At 36.7% G+C, this 23,299-nt stretch overlaps 1 protein-coding gene across 1 annotated transcript in view; it reads left to right on the top strand.

Moving 5' to 3' along the window:
• drd2a (dopamine receptor D2a) overlaps positions 1-23,299 on the top strand; it is a 41,832-nt gene that overhangs the window by 5,538 nt on the left and 12,995 nt on the right. The window contains exons 2-3 of the mRNA XM_077612048.1: positions 17,462-17,772; positions 21,148-21,257. Of these exons, the coding sequence (XP_077468174.1) occupies positions 17,462-17,772; positions 21,148-21,257 (421 nt within the window). The remainder of the gene's footprint in view (positions 1-17,461; positions 17,773-21,147; positions 21,258-23,299) is intronic.

Here is a 23,299-nt window from a genome sequence, read left to right as displayed (position 1 = left end):
AAACTAAGTCAATATGAATGACTACTCTACTATATTATATACTAATACTCTATAAAAGTGCCATTACATTTGTACTTTTATTGACAATACGTTTAAATAATAAACACATATTTATAGTTCTATAAATAAATAAATCAACATTTAAACTAACTCAATATGAATGAATACTATACTATATACTAATACTCTATAAAAGTGCCATTACATTTGTACCTTTTATTGACGATACATTTAAATAATAACAAACACGTTTTTATAGTTCTGTAAATAAATAAATCAACATTTAAACTGAGTCAATATGAATGAGTGTTATACTATATTATATACTAATACTCTATAAAAGTGCCATTACATTTGTACTTTTTATTGACAGTATGTTTAAATAATAATAAACACACATTAATAGTTCTATTCATCTGTTAATTAAAAGAAATAATGAAAATAAAACATTACAAACCAGTTAGTACATAATATTTGAAATTAAAAGGTTGTAAAAAGACAATTTTGACCATTTCAAGGTTGTTAGTGTAAAAGCAATTTTCCAGCAGGTTAAATTTTCTGAATAATTTTCATTCCAGAAACATGGTTGAATCATCAAAACCTAACAAATCAGAGAATAGAGTAAATAAGAAGACGGATTTTTAGGAAAGTGTGCAAACAAATGTTGAGCTCGATTGTTAAATCAGCCAGGCTGATTGCAGCACTTGAAACCTGACACACAGGCAACATTTATTTCTCCCGGCTGCCTTAGAACGCTTGAGTTAATCACTTGGTTCTGCTCGTCTTGAAAAAGGTCACATTTGGAAAAAAAAAGCCGCAGTCAAGATGAAGTAAGGCAATGGGTCAAAACGCACCAGGTCAGACTACCTACGACTCATTTTCCAAGATTATTTGGAGCATCTGCCAAGTACTACCGTATTTTGCTGTTTAATATACCCCCCATTTAATCTACCCGGGTATATTAAACGGGAGGGGTTTATTAAATGGCGCACAAACGGGAAGGTACGATCCACTACGCAGTTTTTATGCCGTGACAGGGTGCATCAATGTTTTGCAGACTAAAACGACTTACTGCTCCGGTTAAAACTACTTGCTGCTGAATAAAGTCTGACTTGGAATTTTAATGAACTTAAGTATCTATAATTTTGCCCCCATGAACACCATACAAATCTTGCTAAAAAAGCTGAGTTGCCGTTTAATATACCCGGGTAATTTTAAATGGCAGGGGTATATTAAATGGCGCACAAACGGGAGGCTCAAAAAAAGCAAAAATCATTTAATATACCCGGGTATATTGAACGGCAAAATACGGTACCAAACAACATTTTCAATTGTAACTTCCTTGACATTTTTCTGAAGCGGCTTCAATGCTTATTTTTTATTTTTTTTATGACTACTTTGGTGATAGTTTGCTGGATTTAGCAAATATTTTTCATCTTCTAAAACATACATGTGTAATATAGTAAGATAAATCAATGGAAGTCAGCATTTTAAGTCAATATCATTTTAGGGAAAAATGTTGGAGATTGAAAAAGTGGCATTTTGCGACAATTGTGATTTTCTCAAATTATTCCAATTTTACTTCAACTATTCTGACTTTGCAATATGAGATATATCTTTTTTTACGAGCATATGGATCCTAAAATTTTAACGACAGTTAATTTTCAAGGCTTTTTATTTTTTTAAATTTTTTTATGACTACTTTGGTGATCGTTTGCTGGATTTAGCAAATATTTTTCACCTTTTAATACAGACTACATGAGTAGTATAATAACACAAATCAATGGAAGTCAGCATTTTATGTCAATATCATTTTTGGGAAAACATGTTGGACATTGAATAAGTGGCATTTTGCAACAAACCCAAAACAAGTCGTGATTTTCTCAAATTGTTCCAATTTTTCTCCAACTATTCTGCCTTTGCAATATGAGATAGTATATCTTTTTTTACGAGCACACGGCTCCTAAAATTTTAACGACATTTAATTTAATGGCTCCGAGGCACGTCTGGTATTCAATAATTAGTTTTAATGATGTCTACGTCAGTTGTAAAATTGTTCATTTTGAATTCCGTATCCTCCAAACATCCAATTTATCGATGTTCATGTCTGAACAAATACTTTTTTGTTTACTTGGATTCATTTCATTGCCTTCAAGGTCGGTATATCGTATGTATTCCTCGCATTTGAGTTCAATTCCCCCATCAGTCTTAGATTGAAGATAATCTATGCAGGCTTTCCTTTGTGAGTGTTTAATGTTTGTAATGGAAATGCACGCAAGAGTGTATGCGTGTAGATTTGTGTGCTTGTGTTTGAAAGAGAGCCACATGAGACGGGTTGCTAGGTTGGAGCAATCCTAATGAGTCTGATGGAAGCTTGTTATCAGCATCTTTCTTTGTCTCTGTTTCTCTCGCCGTTCGGCCATTTTTATTAGGTGGCTTTAAAAAAAAAGTGAAATCAACCACCTCTTATGTTGCCTATCCTTCTATTTTTCATACAAGTTCTCATATCACGTCCGGAAGGTGTCGAGTGTTTGTTATTTTTTCATTTTCATCACTTTGTGACTGAGTCATTCCCTCCCAGCTGTAAAATATTTTCATTGAGTAGCACTTGTGGGGAAAACAGGTCACTGCATGGGTCATTCAATCCATGACGGAGTGGCTTTTTGCTCCTTTTTTATTTATTTATTTTGGAATAAGGTTGATGATTCACCACCTATTTGTTCTCTAGTTTTAATCACAATAATGTCCTCTATTTTAGCCTTATTTGAGGTATGTTTTTTCTTTGTTAATGCAAAAACATGTTGGAATTATCAAAACGTTCAACCTTTGTTTTGTTATACAATTCTGCCATAGTGCAAGATTTGCTATGTTAAGCTTCCACTTTGTTTTGTTATAAAATTATGCCAGAGTGCAAGATATTGCTATGTTAAGCTTCCACTTTGTTTTGTTATAAAATTCTGCCAGAGTGCAAAATATTGTTATGTTAAGCTTCCACTTTGTTTTGTTATAAAATTCTGCCAGAGTGCAAGATTTTGCTATGTTAAGCATCCACTTTGTTTTGTTATAAAATTCTGCCAGAGTGCAAAATATTGTTATGTTAAGCTTCCACTTTGTTTTGTTATAAAATTCTGCCAGAGTGCAAGATATTGCTATGTTAAGCTTCCACTTTCAAAAAGATGGTGGATCTACAATTGGAATAAAAACTGGGAAGTGAAGCAGTGTAAGATATTTTATGGACCACTAGAGTAAATGTTTCATGGTCACCATGGTAACAGGAGTGATGCTATTGGACTTTTGTATTAGTATTTATGTTGTGGCTAAAACTACTGTGAGATTGTCTAATAAAGTTGTATGGCAAATGTAGGCGATTCGGGATTAGCATGGTTACCATAGCACATCTAATCTCCTTACTTTTAATTTAAATTTGGAAGTTAAGCGGGACTTATTGAGGAAAAGCATCCTAATTTGTGATTCGTGATCCGACGTGAAAGGGAAGTACTTAAACTGCAGGAGACGTCGTTCCTCAACACTACAAACATACTTTGGGATAAAAAGCTCAAATTCTGTGCTAAGCGGGGATCCGGCTTCCCCGCTGTGGTTGACTTTGACAAACCCGGGTCCCATTAGGCTGGCAATTTTGCTCAGCCAACGGCGGCTCGACAAAGGCTCCTCATTTAAGCAGTTGAGTACCTAATTATAGTATTTTACGTAGTGGGGGAAAATGATCTGGGGAAGAAAATGTTCATTGTTCGGGAATCGCTATTTGGACACCTGAGGAAAAGCAAATACAGTGGTACCTCGACATACGAGCACCCCGACATACGAGCATTTTGAGATACGAGTAAAATTTCGAGCAAATAATTCTCTCGAGATACGAGACCAATTTCAAGATACGAGAAAGCCAGGTGGCCAAGACATGAGAGACTGTTTATGATTTTAGAGCACTGTCTTTTTTGCCGCATCTCTTTCGTGTATAACAGATATCTACGAGCACTGGGCGGAGCGTTGCATTTTTTTCAGTGTTTTTTCCCCCGTAACTCAGCGCGAATGGCGGAGCAATCGCTAATACGAGAGGAGTATATACTACTTCTTGTTGGCAAGTGGTCGTGCGTTATCCTATTGTGAGGACATTTGTGTGCATCATTTTGGGAATATTTAGAAGGGAAGACAAAAGCAAATAACCGTTGATAGGTTGCAACTGAAGGTCAGGGTGGAGGCGGGGCAAATAGAGCCAACCTGGGAGAAGAAAGGTATCAAACTTTGATACAAAATTAGAATATAGTTTAGTGTAAGGTTAGATTAAACTTATTTTTGAGTGTGTCTGCATCGTAATCCAAGTTCATTTACATTTGTTTTTGTTCTGTTACGACAGCGTTGTCAATCCAATGTCCTGTTTTTGGTGTTTTCCCAGAGGGTTGGAACACATTAATTTGTTTTTAGTTTATTTCAATGAGAAACGTTTGTTCGAGTTCCGAGAATATCAACATACGAGCTCAGTCCCGTATCTCGAGGTACCGCTGTAGTGTTAAATAAATATTTGCACCACCACTTTGCCATTTGCAGGACAGAACATATACTTAGTTTTAGCTTAATTTAATTGAAGGAGCTTCCACTTGCCAAGTTGAATCCTCGCTAGACTTTATTAATGCGACGCATCAATTCCTGATCAAATCATTTGCAGCCCCGTATATGAAGAATGATCAATCCCACTTGAATAAACGCATGCTTTCAGGATGTGACACTGAAATCTTTGATAGTGACAAGTGCACAGAGAAGGGGTGTATAATTGCAATGCCAGGACGGTGACACAGTAATTGCTTAAGCCAGAATGCGCAGAGTTATTTTCAGCCCCGGTTAAAGTCTTTTCAGCCTCCACCTCCGCAGACAGCCTCCACAACACGGCCATGATTGTTTTGCCAGCCTCATATGGCGCGGTAGCAGGGTTTTTTTTTTGTTTTAAGGGGGAAATGGATTTTCACGTGATAGTCGTTCACTTTGCCAGCATCGATGACTTTTGACCTAGCGGCTAAGATGCCGCTGGCTGATGGAAAGCTAATTAGGTGGAAGTAACGGCTAAATCAGCACTTTGACCAGATGCGATGGGCGAGGGTTTTGATGTACAGAAATCAGGAAAACAGAGTTTTTATTGAGTTTCTGGTCAGGTGAATTGGTGGGAACTGCAAAGGTTTTTGAAAGAAAAATGATTACTGTTAAAACAAAGGAGAAATGTGAGGATTTTAAGTCAGGCAATTGACGAGAATACTCAGTCTTGAACCAAAATATTGGAAGGATAAACTAAACTGTCAGTTTTTGAGTGCTTTGTGTCGATTCTTGAAATGATCAAAATAAAAATTGGGAAAATAATGGAGATCATACTGAATAAAAACAATTTGTTTAGTCGTTGTCCCCGCAGCTGATGTCGTTTTTTTGACAATGCCATATTTAACAAATCATGAAAAATCCGAAAATCACATCACTGACTCAATTCCTAATGAATTCTCACTTATTAGCATCCCGGTAACGACTGTCAAAAACTGTACACCACCTTTGTTAATTGGGTTCCCCCTCTGGTGTCCAATTTGATAAGATTATTAAATTATTCAAATTATCTGGGTGCCCCATTGCTTTGGAATAATGACACCCCAACAACTGGTCTGCGTCACAAAAAATGTGTTCAAGAGTGTTTAAATCTGTTTAAAAGTTAGCTTTATAGCACCCTAACACACTCTGGCATTGTGCACTGCAGTCACGTTTATTTTTGACCTCCTGTCAGAAGTCACATCCACTTTCTATTGCCTTTTGGAAAGTGAGATTTTTTTTTTGCTTTATCTGATGAAACAAAAAACACAGTTTTGGCGAAGACAGCAAAACATCCTTTCTGTGCTTCTTATCTGCAAGCCGGCCGAGAGTCCAGTCACTGTAACGTAGCGAGTGAGTGCAGGAGAGTCCGATAATTCCTCATACTTTGATAGATCACTCCCCGGGTCACCGAGGGAATAAGTAGTCTGGATCGGAAGCCAGACCGAGGATTGTGGGTAGAAAGTAAGGTCAGGCTATTTAAGGATTTCATCCCGAACAGGTCAACTGACTTTTTTTTCATAAAATGGGAAGTATTGCACTTGTGCTGAAGTCTTTTTGTTTGACAAACAAAAAAAAGATTATTGCCCAACAAGAGTCGTATGGTTGCAGGTCAGACTGGAGGACAAAGTAATGAAGCTGATCAATCTTTTCATGTCAGTCAGCGTGAAGCAACTTGCACCGTTTGCAGCAGTTTATACGACGCGCTTATGTTGCAGTTGTTGTCAAGTCATTTGTTTTTTAATAATTTTCGGCCCGCAGAGGGATTTTAAGGAGCCCGCATAGCTCGTTGTTGTTACGTAAGAAGTTCATTACAGTTTTGCGGTGTCGCTAATTCGGCAGCTCGTTTAAATATACACAATGTTCATTTTGGGGATTGCTCCGTGGGACGTATTAACATCAACTTGTGGGCGGTACAATTTTTGATATAATATTTAGATTTTTTTTTTAATTGATCATAATCCCTAAATATTCAGTTTTGTATAGATCTAAAACTATATTTATTTGAGCTTTTTTCTTAATCATTTGTTTTTCATTTCAAAAGGAAACAAAATATACTTTGAAATTATTACACTAAAGTGGAAAACAGAAAATATTTGTATATATTTTTGGATTTTACAAAAAAAATTGAACTCAAAACCCAAAAAGAAAAAAATGGATTAAAAAAAATGCAATTATTGATTTAAAAAGGGGAAAATCAAGAAATATAATACACATCTATAATCTTCATTTGAATTTGATCCTAAAACAGAAAGTCGGCACTCATGATTGACTTTCTCGGGCCGCACAAAATGAGGTGGAGGGCCAGATTTGGCCCCAGGGCCACCACTTTCACACCTGTGCTTTAGAATTATGGAATCTGCAGTCCGAAACTGCATTCTAGTTTAGCCCAAGACTGCTATTTTAAAAAAAAAAAATGCTTTTCTACAGTTACTTACATTCTGTCAATGTTCACTGTTAGAATTGAGGTCAGTTTAGGTTTACAGTGTGTATGCTTTAACGTCTATTTGTGAAAGATTGGACAGACCAGAGGGACGCTTCAAAAGTGTCCATCCATTTTCTATATTGCTTGTCCCGTTCCGGGTCGAAGGGAGCTGGAGCTAGGCTCACTGAATTGGAAGAATAAGTTGGACTGGTCCCTTGTTGAATAAAAGGCACGTATAGAGAAGGAATTTGTGCTTTTTATTCATGAACTGTATTTGGTTTCTGCAGTTATGACAGTAGACACGCTAAGAATTTCTTTGTCAGAATGTTGCCTCAGCTGTCAAAACACCCTCAATATTATTTTGTGTGACAATGCAATCATCAAATTTCCTCTACCAGGTTGACTTTGTATTCCTCTTTTTCCTTTCTTTAGTCCTGAACAATGGAATAGATTGAAAAGGCTTCTTTTTAAAAATGTTTTTCCTCATGCAAAACAGTGACTTTGACATAACTACAGAATAAAGGAATGCTGGCAGATGGTTTTTTATGGCAATACGTCTTTATGTTTTAAAACGGATATAAAAAAGTATAGCAGATGGCTTTAAATTATGCTAAAAAATAGGAGACTATTGGAACAAACTTTTAAAGGGTTTTATTCCGCTTAAAATGTGATTTGTAGCCTCCATGCTCTGAACTGAAGGATTTTACTCTTGTTTCAACTTACTCATATGTCTCTTTTACGGTTACGGTAATTGGCAATAACATTTTATTTATTTAAGAAATATAAAAAAAACCTAAAAGAAAAAAACATGGTATGCTGCTGTCTACATTGATCTAAAGAACTACATTGTTCAACCTGATTTTAAATATTCAATTGTTTAAATCGAAGCTAGACGTTTCCAAACTATAGAGAAGAGTTGGAGTTTAATTTATTTTAAGGACAATAGATATTTATGAAAGTATAAATATGGGAGATTATAGCTGAAGCTTTTAGCACCCAATTAAAGTTTTTTTTTTTAATGGTCAGATGGAGTTAGCGTAGCGGTTTTCAAATGAAAGCTTTAATACTACATTATGAGTTTATTAACTGGCCTGCTTATCTGCACTTGAAAAAGAGGGGAGTATAAAAGATGGCGTGTAGAAAAAAGAGCTATTCTGGTACTTATCTCGACTCGGAACATCTCAAGCTACAAAACGATGCAGTGGACGTTTTCCAATGTTTTGTTCCATAGAAGTCAGTTAGTTAGTTCATTTTTTAAATTGGACTACTGATTTAAAATTAAAAAAATCAAATGTGTCAGTCATTGAGGGTGCGCCTTATAATGCGGTGCGCCATATAGTCGTGAAAATACGGTTGAAAAATGCCTATCATAGGCACATCTATTTTTTTGTTTTAGAAATCCATTAAGTGTACATTATCTGAAATAGTTGATCTTATCACATTTTCACAGTTTAATGGCCAATTTGCGTGCATAAATCAGACACTCTTGCCCAGAAATACAGTTTGATTACAGGTGAAATCAGGCAAATGTACCTTATAATAACTTTTAAAAACACATAGTACAATACATTTTGTGTACGTTAACACCCAAATACATCAGCCAAGATGTTAGACTGCTGTGTTTACGGGAGTTTTATTTCAAGTTAAATATTCAGTAATACATTTCAGCCTTGTTTTCCACAATTAAATTTCCCGAATACGGGATGAATAAAGTTATCCAATCCAAATCCGTGGGTTACTATTTAATATTCTTTTTTTTAATAGTTTTTTTGTTTGGCATTTATTTACCGTGTTTTCACGACTATAAGGCGCACTTAAGTCTTAAATTTTCTCCAAAATAGACAGGGCGCCTAATAATCCAGTGCGCCTTATATATGGACCAATATTAAAATTGTTATCACGGTAATTATTTATGGCTTGAATTATGCTTTGAAATTGTCGGAGGCTTTTTAAAATTTTAACTGATTGTCATTTTTAAGGGATTACATCAGATTTTACTTTTAGTAAGATCTTGATCATTTTGAGGAATTGAAAAGACAGTTGAAACTTCTCTAGTTGTGCTGTCAGTGCAAAGAAATTGACTCAGTGCAAGCATCAGCAATTTTAAAATAGCCTTTTAATCGGCCTCCCAATGAATCAGTGAATCAGTCAACAAAGCATGCTCCAAATGAAAATCGTAAGCATTTCTCGGTCTATTGTGCTCGCTTACAGTGGCACAAATGAAGCACATATTTTGCCCAGTGATCAGGAGAGATGCAAAACAGTCCAAACACGACAGAATGCGCTTTTACGCTCTGCCAAAGCAAATCTGTGGTATTGATAGACGCATCTGGCCCAATGTCCTTTTCGCTCAATTCGGAATGTGTTGCCAGTTGTTTGCAGTGGATTAGAGCAGAAATGTTATTGTGTATTCAAGAGGTTTCCATCCGTTATCGTGTTTGCATTGTTGCGGGAAAAATAGTTGAAAACGGTAACTATCCGGGTTTGCCAAGTGGGTATTACGCTAAGAGCCTGAAAAAAAATATCATCCTCTTATACCGCACAGCTTGATTTCATATTTAAAGGAAAGCATGCAAAATTTAATTGACTGACTTATATACGTGCCACTATGTGACTTGTAATTGTTTTATTTTGTTTCATACGAGAAAGCAACAGTGGTCTGGATTGCAAAATGTCAGAGGAAATGAATAAAGATTAAATGTTGCAGGTTTGCAGTCAAATTTGTAGGCAGATTGAAGCTGGGAAAATAATCATTTTGATGTGATATTTAAGTGGTGGCTTGTTCGGAAATAAGTTGAGCAAAAACTTGTTTATCCACAGAAACCGGCGCTTGATTTTTGACGGGGAAAGAAAAGAAAAATTGATTGTTATTCATAAATTAGCTGCTCTGAGAAATATTCTGTGGGCATATTAAGATACTGGCCTATTCAGTAGTTAGAAAATTTGTTAGTTGCTGATTAAGGCAAAAAGAGAAGTGGTGATTTTACAGTTTTATTGGTCACTGAAGTCTCGTTGTGTCTAAACGTCTTTTCTATGTTAAAAAAGGGAGGTTGTGTTCTGATAAAGCCTAATTGGGTTTGGTTTGTGAGTCCTCCAAAGCACATTATTAACATCATAAAGTTCACCGGCTTCATCTTTGTGGACGTTGCGGGTGTTTCACAGCAGTATTTTTTTTTAAAACTGGAAACCCCAATATAGATGATAATAAAAATGGCAGATTGTGGCCTAACTCCCATCTTTCTTTATTTTTCTGATTTGTTTAGGATTTCAGAGGCAATATCGGTTGGCAGGTTAGTTATTTGTCTATTAGTCGACAACAATGTTTACAAAGTTCACCAGAGGCGTGGCTAGGCGGTGCCCCCATAATGTACTCAACAAAAAATGACAATAATTTTTGCTGGAATGTCTTTCCTGGAGCCCTATGAGACGCCAGCGACCCCACTGATGTTAACGCATTAGATGAGATGATGAGATGAGATGAGATGAGATGAGATGAGATGAGATGAGATGAGATGAGATGAGATGAGATGAGATGAGATGAGATGAGATGAGATGAGATGAGATGAGATGAGATGATGAGATGAGATGATGAGAGGAGATGAGATGATGAGATGAGATGAGGAGATGAGATGAGATGAGGAGATGAGATGATGAGATGAGATGATGAGATGAGATGATGAGATGAGATGATGAGATGAGATGATGAGATGAGATGATGAGATGAGATGATGAGATGAGATGATGAGATGAGATGATGAGATGAGATGATGAGATGAGATGATGAGATGAGATGATGAGATGATGAGATGAGATGATGAGATGAGATGATGAGATGAGATGATGAGATGAGATGATGAGATGAGATGATGAGATGAGATGATGAGATGAGATGATGAGATGAGATGATGAGATGAGATGATGAGATGAGATGATGAGATGATGAGATGATGAGATGATGAGATGATGAGATGATGAGATGATGAGATGATGAGATGAGATGATGAGATGATGAGATGAGATGATGAGATGAGATGATGAGATGAGATGATGAGATGAGATGATGAGATGAGATGAGATGAGATGAGATGAGATGAGATGATGAGATGAGATGAGATGAGATGAGATGAGATGATGAGATGAGATGATGAGATGAGATGATGAGATGAGATGATGAGATGAGGAGATGATATGAGGAGATGATATGAGGAGATGATGAGATGTGATGTGATGACTTAACTTTATTCATCCCGTATTCGAGATTATTTCACTGTCACAGTAGCAAGAGGGTGAGAATACAGACACAGAAAAGGATGTTGTTGATGAAGTGATGAAGATGATAAAAAAACTGCAAATGTACTGTGCGAAAATGGAAAGTCGAAATATGTACCGGCACTGTCCAAATTTTACAGGCCATTTAGAGGCATTATAAGGAGGAACATTATACATAAGAGGGAAGCCTTTACTTTACTACACAGCACTACAGAGGAAATGTGATATCTGATTCTCTCCATAGGTGGGATTAAATAGCCCAATGGCACAGGGGAGGAAGAAAGATTTCCTCCATCACTTGGCTGAGCACGCCATCCATGCACCTTACACAAGGCCCCCCAGGCTGCACGCCATTCAACTATTTTTCTTCACCAAAAACATTTCCCATAGATGCATATGTAGTATTTTTAGTAAATTGGCATGTCTGCTCTCCGTTGTGCTTGAAAATGATGTTTATTGTCCTGAGACATTTTGTGCGGAAACAGAAAGACAGAAATCAGTTCATCAGCTTCTTTGGGATTTTATATTCGTCCTGAAATTTGGATTTACAAGTTGAATACCTCTAACTTTTTGTGAGTATATTCTATTTTAAGACTGCACATGTTTTTAATTGATTGAATAATGCAATGTTTTTTATGAACACTTTGGTGATCGTTTGCTGGATTTAGCAAATGTCAACATTTTAAGTCAATATAATTTTTTGGGAAAAATGTTGGAGATTGAATATTTGGCATTTTGCAACAAATCCAAAACAAGTCGTGATTTTCTCAAATTGTTCCAATTTTGCTTCAACTATTCTGCCTTTGCAATATTAGACAGTATGTCTTTTTTTACGAGCACATGGATCCTAAAATTTTAACGACTGTTAATTTTATGGCTCCGAGGCGCGTCGGGTATTCAATAATTTGTTTTAATTATGTCTACGTCAGTTGTAAAATTGTTAATGTGAACCTTTATTGGAATTCAGTATCCTCCAAACATCCAATGTTTTGGCTGAAGTTATCAAAGTTCATGTCAGAACAATAATAATGCATTTTTTTTGTCATTATACAAGTATAATTTCATCTCAGATTGTTAAAATCCTTTTTAATTGGCAACGTTGCTAAAATAGGTTGTCGTCAACTATTTCATAGCAGTGTTTTGTCAAAAATGTTTATTTAATTGTTCTTTGTCTGAATTTTTTCAATGTACTGTATTTTCACGACTATATGGTGCATCGTATTTTAAGCCGCAGTATTAGGAACGAGTGCTATTTCTGTATTTGACACACACAAAGGACGCACCGTTTTTAAAGACGCAGCCAGGCATGGCAAAACATACACCAGCTTAAACATACGGACACACGCTAAAAACACGTTTTTAAAAAGGCAACGGAAGCAAAACTGAGTTCGGTTGTACTTTATTTAGCCATTTTACAATGTACTCCCGTCATCATCACCCACAAATCCATCAAAGTCCTCATTTTCTGTGTCTGAATTGAACAATTGTCCAAATGAGTCATGGAAAACGCTGAGTTTTACACGTTCGTCCAGGCGGCAACAATCCATTCGCAAATAGTAGCGAGCTAGTAGCTAGCGTAACTATTCCAACGCTGTCTTCCATGCTTCGTAAAGCTGTGTTGATGTCAATCGCCATGCCACAATCCATTGGGTGTATTGACAAAAGAACTACATATCCCAGCAGTCACTGCGCAGTACTTTTTCTACAGGGAAAATAGTAGAGTCGGGGGCTGATTGTCGTAGTTGTGAGAGCTGTAGAGGATGTTGTACCCTATCGACTGATTTACTTTATTTTATCGTGATAACAATTTTAGTATTGGTCCATATATAAAGCGCACTGGATTATAAGGCGCCCTGTCTATTTTGGAGAAAATTTAACACTTATGTGCGCCTTATAGTCGTGAAAATACGGTAAACTTTTTAGACAGTATGTATGTGTCCTAATGAGCTTCATTGATGATGAAACACAACACAACTCAACCATCGACGAAATACAGAGGAATTATGGCGGCTAAAGTAAAAACTGTTTCTCATTCTGTAGGTAAGCAACGCCAGTAAAATAAATAAGAATGGACAGCTCAGGGCATCCGCGGGCTACATCCACAAACTGGTCCCCCGGAGCACATCATTCTCGCTTCACTCACTCACTTAGTCTTTCTTCTCATTGTTTCGTAGCTGAAATTGGAGCGTCTCTCGATGCACCGAGGCTGGCTCCTCTGGCATTTTCGCCTATTAAAGAGGCTGATTATGTGCTGGTAAAAATTCCCTCACACCCACATTACACATACCCAAGATGCAGACCATTGCAAAGTGTGGACACGGCTTCATTATGTAGGAATATTTACATACCGCGTCGCGTGTGAGGGATGTTGTTCCGATGATGAATCATTTGGAGATGGAAATGTAAGAAAATAAAGTCCTAAGTCACGAAGATGCCGCTGCATTTTGTTTATTTCGTTTATTGAAATTGTCATGTCTTGGCTATTCTTTCGGCCTTATTTAATCAACTAATCCAATGAATATGTAAATGTGAGATCTTGCTTTTTTAATCTTCTTATTTGGATTAACGTTTTCCCAGTGATTGCCAGCGGTAGTGCAGTCAGTTGTTGCTAATTTCCAACAACAAAAATATGCGTAAAGACCGATTCAGCGGGATTTTGAAACGATACGACAATCGTGCAATGTAAGATTGTTTTTCCCATTTATTTTTGTGCATTTAAAAATCAGGCAAAATCAATCGAAAAATCGCCACTTCCGTGCGGAGTCCTAGTAGCAGACGGAAGACGGGAGTGGCTTCAGCTTACGAGTTTCAGCTTGGATTTTCTCATTTTTATAAACTTTTTAAAAATAATTAATAGCCCAAAAAATCGCAAAAAAAGTGAATTTGCGATAAGTGAAGTCGCGATAATTGAGGGAAGACTGTATTTCATTTTTAGCATTTGTATTGCAGTCTACCTGTCATAATAATTGGACATCTCCATTTCTTTTCAAGGGGGAAAACAGCATGAAATACATCTTTTGACCCTTACTGTATTACGAGATTGTACTTCAAGCCAAGCATGTCCAGCTGATTGAGATGTACTTGTGACACTTGTGTATGATTACTCTATAATTGCTGATTCTTTTTTGTGTGTGGCTCGAAGGATTGCTTCCTAGTCAGTTTTCCAGTGGTGGCCATCTCTTCATATTGTGTTGGATTTTCATTCAAGAACACACAAACGAATGAAGACAATTCCCAATGACGTCAACTTTGCTATTTTTGACTTGGCGGTTGTGTTTACTCATTTTATTATTTTGCACCATTCTTTTAGCAAACCTTGTTTGGCCTTGACCCGTTGTGATGTTGACTTTTTTTCCACGTGTTTGTGCGCATTAATAGAAACTTTATATTATAAAGGTTTGCCAGGCATGTTGCCGCGTATTTGCCTCAGGCTTTTGAGATATGCTCACCAACCGCAGCAGGCTTCTGTTGTTGATCCTTGAGGCATCATAACAGTCTGATGATTTTAAAATTACATCCATACGTGGCGTTTGGAACGGACATTGAAGTCACCATAATTGGTAACTATCCCGCATTTTTGTAATGTGGTGTTCAAGTTTGGACTTTTTTTTCCCCAACTCATTTTCATGTCATGTATTTCAACTTAACTTTGTGTAAGACCAGGCGAGATTTTGAAGTTGGAGATGGGAGACCTGTTATTGGGAAGTAGAAAAGGTACGAAAGTTCGGAACTGTGCGTTTTAATCGCAGTTTTTTGGGGGAAAAGGACCAAACAACCAAATTACAGACTGTGATTAGTTTTTTATTTTTGGCTTCTAAAGGGTTCCCTTTTGTCAGCAATGCCATACATTTAGGTTGAATAGGGAGGATAGGAAATGGATATAGGTGTAAAATGTCATTTTTGGTGATCGAAATTACTCTACTACTACTAGTCAACTCGGTTTCATGTGGGCCGTACCATTTTAGATATAATATTTAGATTTTTTTATAAATGGATTAAAAGCCCTGAATATTCAGTTTTTTATAGATCTAAAACAATGTTTATTTTAGCTTTTTTAATATATTTTTAGGTTTTACAAAATGATTTTTGAACTGAAAACAGAAAAAAATGGATTAAAAAAATACAATTATTGATTTAAAAGGGGGAAAATCAAGAAATGTAATATACATATATACTCTTCATTTGAATTTGATCCTAAAACAGAAAGTCGGCACTAATAATTTACTTTCTCGGGCCGCACAAAATGATGCGGCGGGCCAGATTTGGCCCCCGGGCTGCCACTTTGACACCTGTGCTCTACGGTGTCTTAAATACAGATTTACCAATACCGTTTTTCTTAGCTACACAATACTCCTGTATTTTGCCACACTGAGCTGATGGTCCTCAAAAATGCTCACTAAAGAACAGTGCCTTTTATAATAGTATTTTTAAAGGACAGCTTAGAAAACAGAGATTGAAGTCTTCCCAGACAATTGCGATTTTCACTGTTTTTGTCTCCTTTCCCTCTTCAGTGAGAAGTCAAGGTCTTTATTGTGTTCGGGACAATGGGGGTCATTTCACCACACCGATTGGATGTGGTCAGTTTGCCTCGTTTCACTGGATTCTGCAGCTGCTCTCTTACTTAACCCTCGACGTGGCAAAATGAAATATGGCTTGCCGCCTTGCCAAGTATGTTAATCAATAGTTCTCGTCAGCCATTTTCCGGACCAGAATTGGTTCAAAAACAACAACTAGGTTGTCAGTAGAATTATTTCACGCCTTGTTCATATTTTTTCCAAGCAACAAAGTGGTCCAAAATGCATTAATATTGATTTGTACTGATGCAAAAACATCATTACAATCTTAAGGAATGATATTGAATTAGCAATTGTCATTGGTTGAAAAGAAGCAGCATGAAAACATATTGATTCAGGAGGTGTGGAAGCTTTTTGTTTTTATTTATAAATGTCTTTACAGCTCTGGATGCGCCTATTTTAGTATTTTTATTCAAAATAAATGTGCGTCAGTGAAGTCAATGAAAAGTCTTGTGTGTGTGTGGGGTCATGACCTTTTGACAAACAGGAAGTTGACACCTTTCTGGCAGTTTTTCCTCCAGTTGGCTTCAGGCAGAAACATATACATATCATTTAATGAATCAGATCAAGTGCTCTTGGATTATTGGCAGTCCAATTTTACTGTCAACCTCAAGAAACAGACACAAAATGGATCTACTGCTGAACAATTTTGGAAAAACAAAATGTCAACACAGTTGAATGGTTGAGAGTGTTGACTTATGGGAAAAAATTGTGAAAAGGACTAAGTGCTGCTCTTTATAGATCCAAGAAGGAATTTTTTTTGCAGTTTTTTTGTAGTTTTGCTGTTATCTTGGATTCATTTTGTGGCCAAAAATGGTTATACTGCTGAACAATTTTGGAGAAAAAAAATGTCAACACAGTTGAATGGTTGAGAGTGTTGACTTATGGGAAAAATGATGTAAAGGACTAAGTGCTGCTCTTTACAGATCCAAGAAGAAATTTCATTTTGCAGGTTTTTGTAGTTTTGCTGTCCTCTTGGATTAATTTTGTGGCCAAAAATGGTTATGCTGCTGAACAATTTTGTAAAAAAAATGTCAACACAGTTGAGAGTGTTGACTTATGGGAAAAAAATTGTTAAAATGACTAAGTGCTGCTCTTTACCGATCCAAAAGGAATTTCATTTTGCAGTTTTTTGCAGTTTTGCTGTCATCTTTGAATCATTTTGTGGCCAAAAATGGTTATACTGCTGAACAATTTTGGAGAAAAAAAGTCAACACAGTTGAATGGGTGAGAGTGTTGACTTATGGGAAAAAAATGGTGAAAAGGACTAACTTCATTTTGCAGTTTTTTGCAGTTTTGCTGTCATCTTGGATTCATTTTGTGGACAGTGTGGTTTGTGTTGTGGACATTTGCATTGTGTTGTGTCCATTGGCATTTATGATGTGGCAATTTACATTCATGTTTTATTCTTTTGTAGTGTTTTTGGGCAACGCTTGCCTCACATTTTCGGCCACCATAAGACAGCCACAGTTATTTCCTAAAGAAAATCTAGCAGAATGCACTTTATAACTTTGTCTTTATATCTTGAGTGGTTTGTGACGCCATGTTGAATCATTGAGCAATCGGTTGTTTATTTTGTGCAATCTCTAATGGCTATGTGGTTGTGTGTTTCCAGGGCCTGTCGCTGGCCTGCATCACTCACAGCTGATGGATGTCTTTACCCACTATGCCTACAACGAGAGTTTTTACGAAAACGGAACGTGGGGCTTCAACGAAACGGAGCAAGAGAGGAAGCATGAATACAACTACTACGCCATGCTGCTCACGCTGCTCATCTTCGTCATCGTCTTCGGCAACGTGCTGGTGTGCATGGCCGTGTCCAGGGAGAAAGCCCTGCAGACCACCACCAACTACCTGATCGTCAGCTTGGCGGTCGCTGACCTCCTGGTGGCCACGCTGGTCATGCCATGGGTGGTCTACTTGGAGGTATTCCCACCAAAATACGCATACCAAATACCAAAGTAGTACGATTGTGATATTTTCCTTAATGTTGAGTTCGATAGCATTGAAGTTTTAGCCAGATTTACAGAGGTAGGATCGCTCCAGAATTTTTTTCCCACTCTGATCCTCTTTTTATTTCGTATTGCGACTCGTCACACGATAAAAATGAGTCTCACCTACTGATTTCTACTGAGCAAACCAACACAAATATTTTTATTGCACAATTTTAATCGTTAGGGGCCGGTGCTAGTCTTTAGAAATTATCGTTAAATACTTTTTGACGATATTTGGAAAATTGTTAGAGTGGGACTTTAATTCTCCAGAATTCTTTCCCCCTCTGGCCCTCTCTTAACTTCATATTGCGACTCGTCACACGATAAAAACGAGTCTCACCTACTGATTTCTACTGAGAAAACCAACACAAAACATATTTTTATTGCACAATTTTAATTGTTAGGGGCCGGTTCTAGTCTTTAGAAATGATCGTGAGATACTTTTTGACGATATTTAATTATTGAGAGTGGAAAATTGTTAGTGGGACTTTAATTCTCCAGAATTCTTTCCCCCTCTGGCCCTCTTTTAATTTCGTATTGCGACTCGTCACACGATAAAAACGAGTCTCACCTACTGATTTCTACGGAGAAAACCAACACAAAACATTTTTATTGTCCAATTTTAATTGTTAGGGGCCGGTGCTATCTAGTCTTTGAAATGATCGTTAAATACTTTTTGATGATATTTAATTGAGAGTGGAAAATTGTTAGAGTGGGACTTTAATTCTCCAGAATTTTTTTCCCACTCTGACCGTCTTTTAATTTCATATTGCGACTCGTCACACGATAAAATCGAGTCTCACCTACTGATTTCTACTGAGCAAACCACCACAAAAAATATTTTTATTGCACAATTTTAATTGTTTGGGGCCCGTGCTAGTCTTTAGAAATGATCGTTAAATTATTTTTGACGATATTTAATTAGAGTAGAAAATTGTTGTAATAGAGTGGGACTTTAATTGGGGCACATATTTGAGTAGTGTTGTTTTTGCTTTTTGTTTTTATTCTTGATACTAAATTTGCTCACTATTGTGGGTTGTGATAGTGGAATTCTGATCAATTCTTGACCTCTTTTTTCCGTTATTCCCTATTTATGAACCTACTTTTTGTGTATCTGAATGAGCATACCGTTGCTTTGGGGAGAAATGATGTCAAGTGGCAACAGTTTTTTTTTCAACAGCTGTTTTTGCATTTTAAATCTCCTCCATTTCTTTACCACTAATATGTTAACACCCCTTTATTTTCCCATGGCTTTGATTCCAACCGACCTCCAAAACTGCTCTCTCCATCTGCTCTTTTGGCTCCCCAGCCTCCATTACGGCATTTTGCAATCTCTCATCCCAACACATTTGCATATTAAACCAAAGTGCTGACACCATTTGAAGATTTTTAAAGGAATACGTATGCGTCGGCCAGAGTTTCGAGTGGGAATAAACGGTTTCGGCATTGCTGACTCGTTCCCTTATGTTGGTTGGGATGTCACCTTTTAAAAAGTGTTGTTGTATCCTGATTAAAATCAGACTTGTGTTGGTGTTTATATTAAAAATGGCGAGTCCTCCGACTCCAAAGGAGAGAAAAAAGTTGTCGGTCAAAACAGGCATCAGGTTTAGAAAGGTTTATGAATGCAAAACAGGAAGAAAGTGTGAATTGGGGGGATTCCACTCATTACGGTCTTATCTTTCTGTAATCCATGTCAACGTAGAAACATGTGACGCTTAATTTTCTGACAACACGGCCTCCAGGACAAAGATTAATCGACCCCCCCGATGCGTACGTTTAATACCCTTTTTGAGAGTGGGGAAAGGAAGCTGGTGGGTTTCTCTCAGGTGAGATGGGTGATCTTCCGGGGCAATGATGATCATGTTACATTAGTAATGTTGTTCATAGAAGACAGCAAATTTAAACACTATGGCCTTTTGATAGGAATCTGGATGCGGATCAAGAAGTTTTATAAAGGAGTAGCATTTCAGATTCGGCGGTTTTAAATAAAGCCTCACAATTTTTGTTAGATACAATCAGGAAACTAGCTAGCCTTTATTTATTCGTCCGAGTTGATGTATAACTTTATTTAACATGCCACTTTTGATCGGAAAGTTTGACGGGATAGTGACTCGATTGTCTAAGTGAGTTTGGCAACCTGAAAAAAAATGCTTTGAGATTATCCTATCTGAAATGACAATTTAGATAGGAAAAAAACTGTATTTTTCTAGTGTTTAATTAGCGACAAACTGAAGAAAATCATCGCTTTGTTGATCATTACAAAGCGGTACTATAATCATATTGCTTTTCCGAGTAACAAATAGTGTAAGGTTACTCCTACGGAAAAAGTCATTAAACCATTTTACAAGCGTGTTTCTTGCAATACAGAGCATAAAGACCTCCGTCTATATGAAAGAATTCCATTCCTGCAATTATATTTCTCTCTAAAAGCGTCTGCTGCTTTATCCGTCAGATCTTATTCGGCGCCGTCCCGTTATTTACACATGCGCATTCACGTGGCAGTTGTACCGTATTTTGCTGTTTAATATACCCGGGTATATTAAATGATTTTTGCTTTTTTGAGTCTACCATTTGTGCGCCATTTAATATACCCCTGCCATTTAATATACCCGGGTATATTAAACGGCAAGTCCACTTTTTTGGCAAGATTTTTATGGTGTTTATGGGGGCATAGTTATAGATATTTAAGTTTATTAAAATTCCAAGTCAGACTTTATTCAGCAGTAAGTAGTTTTAACCTGAGCAGTAAGTAGTTTGAGTCTGCAAAACGTTGATGCACCCCGTCACGGCATAAAGAGTGCGTAGTGGATCGTACCTTCCCGTTTGTGCGCCATTTAATATACCCCTGCCGTTTAATATACCGTATTTTCACGACTATAAGGCGCACCGCATTTTAAGGCGCACCCTCAATGAATGACACATTTTTTTCCCATGTATAAAGCACATTGGATTATTTAAAATATGTCTATTTTGGAGAAAATTTAAGACTTAAGTGCACCTTATAGTCGTGAAAATACGGTACCCGGGTATATTAAATGGGGGGGAGGTATATTAAACAGCAAAATACGGTAATAAACGTTGTCCTTTCGAAGATTTTGACACATTTTCGGCATTCTTAACAAGGGCGTTCTAATTACGAATGCATTTAAGGAATAGAGGAATTCATCAATTTTCATCTATCATCAGGCTTCACCTTTTTGTCAATACGGCACTCCGTGGATGATTGAAATTAATGTCGCAAAGCACATATTTTGACTGCCTCTTCTTTGTGGCTTACCTTTTGTTGGTATTTTTTTTCCTTTTTTAGGTCGTCGGGGAATGGCGCTTTAGCAAGATCCACTGTGACATCTTTGTCACTCTAGATGTGATGATGTGCACAGCGAGCATCCTCAATCTGTGTGCCATCAGCATTGATCGGTGAGTTGGCTAATTCTTGCATTTTTTTGTTTTTTTTCCCAGTCTTGATTGTTCCTTGCATGGATTGTTTTGGTTTTGTATAACGGGAAATCTTTACCGGAGGAATTAGGGAGCCGCTTCTAACATTTCTTTGTTGTTCTTCTAATTAGCAAACAATGTTTACTAAAGTTTCAAGCACATGCGGATTTTCAGACTTTAGGGGTTAAATTACGGTGGCTAAAAATGCGTATGAAATTACATGAAAGAATGCAATATCAAAGTTAGAATAAAAAGATCAGATAAAAAAACACACTTTTAGGAAAAATGTTTGTATGTAGATTTATAATTAAAATCTGAATGTAATTGTGTGCAAGTGAATATTCAATGTAGTTGATTAATAATGTAATCCATTCTAAAGACACTTAAAAGTAAGCCAAAATGTTACTTCAACACTTTAACACACATGTGTCAAAGGGGTGGCCCGGGGGCCAAATCTGGCCCGCCTCATCATTTTGTGTGGCCCGAGAAAGTAAATCATGAGTGCCGACTTTGTTTTAGGATGAAATTAAAATGAAAAGTATAGTTGTTTATTAAATTTCCTGTTTTTCCCCCTTTTAAATCAATAATTGTCATTTTTTAATCCATTTTTTCTGTGTTTTTAGTTCAAAAATCATTTTGTAAAATCTAAAAATATATATAAAAAAGCTAAAATAAACATTGTTTTAGATCTATAAAAAATGAATATCCAGGGCTTTTAATTCAGCTCTTTTAATCCATTTATTTAAAAAAAAAAAATCTAAATATTATATCTAAAATGGTCCGGCCCACGTGTAATCAAGTTGACGTTAAAGCGGCCCGCGAACCAACCCGAGTCTGACACCCTTAATTTAACGAGTACAGAACAATTACCAAAAGTTCAACCAGCAGGAGCCAATTAATAAGAAAAGATGAATTAAATATGTCCGTCAGTGGTTTCTACATATCTTATGTAAAGACCACTTTTCTATCGTTTGTGGTCTTAGCTGGAATTCTAATTTGACTTTTTAACCAGTCACAAGGGAAAGCACACAACTAGCAGCGGTTCAAATTTAGATGCAGAAAAGAACCTTCGTCAGGGTCAGATGATCAACTAATTATTTGTTTAGCCGGGAATGAATTATCATGAGCGTTGAATACAAACAAAAAAAATAAACCATGTTCACCCTAAGGGCTTTATTTAGGAAAGTCTTGAGGTGGAACCATCAAAAGCCATTATAAAAAAATGAAAAAAGACATGAAAATAGATTTTCCTCGAGAGCCGTGCATGTCTGTGATCTGCATGCTCCTCTTTGCTTTCATTAAAAATCTATAGGGAGTAAATATGTAATCCTGCAAACCACTTTAGCCTGAAAAGAAGCATGTGTTATGTACGGACGGTATAATATATCAAGCTGTCAGATGTCATTTTACACCATGTTCTGAATGCCTGCACAGAAAAAAAAGACATTTCTGCTTATTTGTCTCTTGTTTGTCAAGAAAATCACATTATTACGCATAATTGACTAATGCGTCTTCGTTTGTATCAGAATGCCGGTATATAGTCAAAGGTAAGGGACACCCCAATTTGCATTTAGATGCTGTTTATAAGACTCGTATGTTTGTGGATCCTCAAGGGGACGATCTTGGCGGTTTCCAAGATATTTTTCCCCTTGCTTGAAAACATATAAACGTTCATCCATGGGAAATTCTCGGGTGAAATGCTTGGTTCACTTGAGCGTCGTCCTTCTTTTTTTATATATACATGAATGGAAAGTTTATGCACTTGTGTCAAAATGTCGGCCCGGGGGCCAAATCTGGCCCGCCGCATCATTTTGTGTGGCCCGGGAAAGAAAATCATGAGTGCCGACTTTCTGTTTTAGGATCAAATTAAAATGAAGAGTATAGATTTATATTAAATTTCCTGAATTTCCCCCTTTTAAGTCAATAATTGTAATTTTTTAATCCATTTTTTCTGTGTTTTAGTTCAAAAATCATTTTGTAAAATCTAAAAATATATTTAAAAAAAAGCTAATAGAAACATTGTT

Source organism: Stigmatopora argus, chromosome 10 (genome assembly GCF_051989625.1).
Source record: "Stigmatopora argus isolate UIUO_Sarg chromosome 10, RoL_Sarg_1.0, whole genome shotgun sequence".
Lineage (NCBI taxonomy): Eukaryota > Metazoa > Chordata > Actinopteri > Syngnathiformes > Syngnathidae > Stigmatopora > Stigmatopora argus.
Note: the sequence above shows the minus strand (reverse complement) of the source record. Positions and strands in the feature narration are given on the sequence as shown.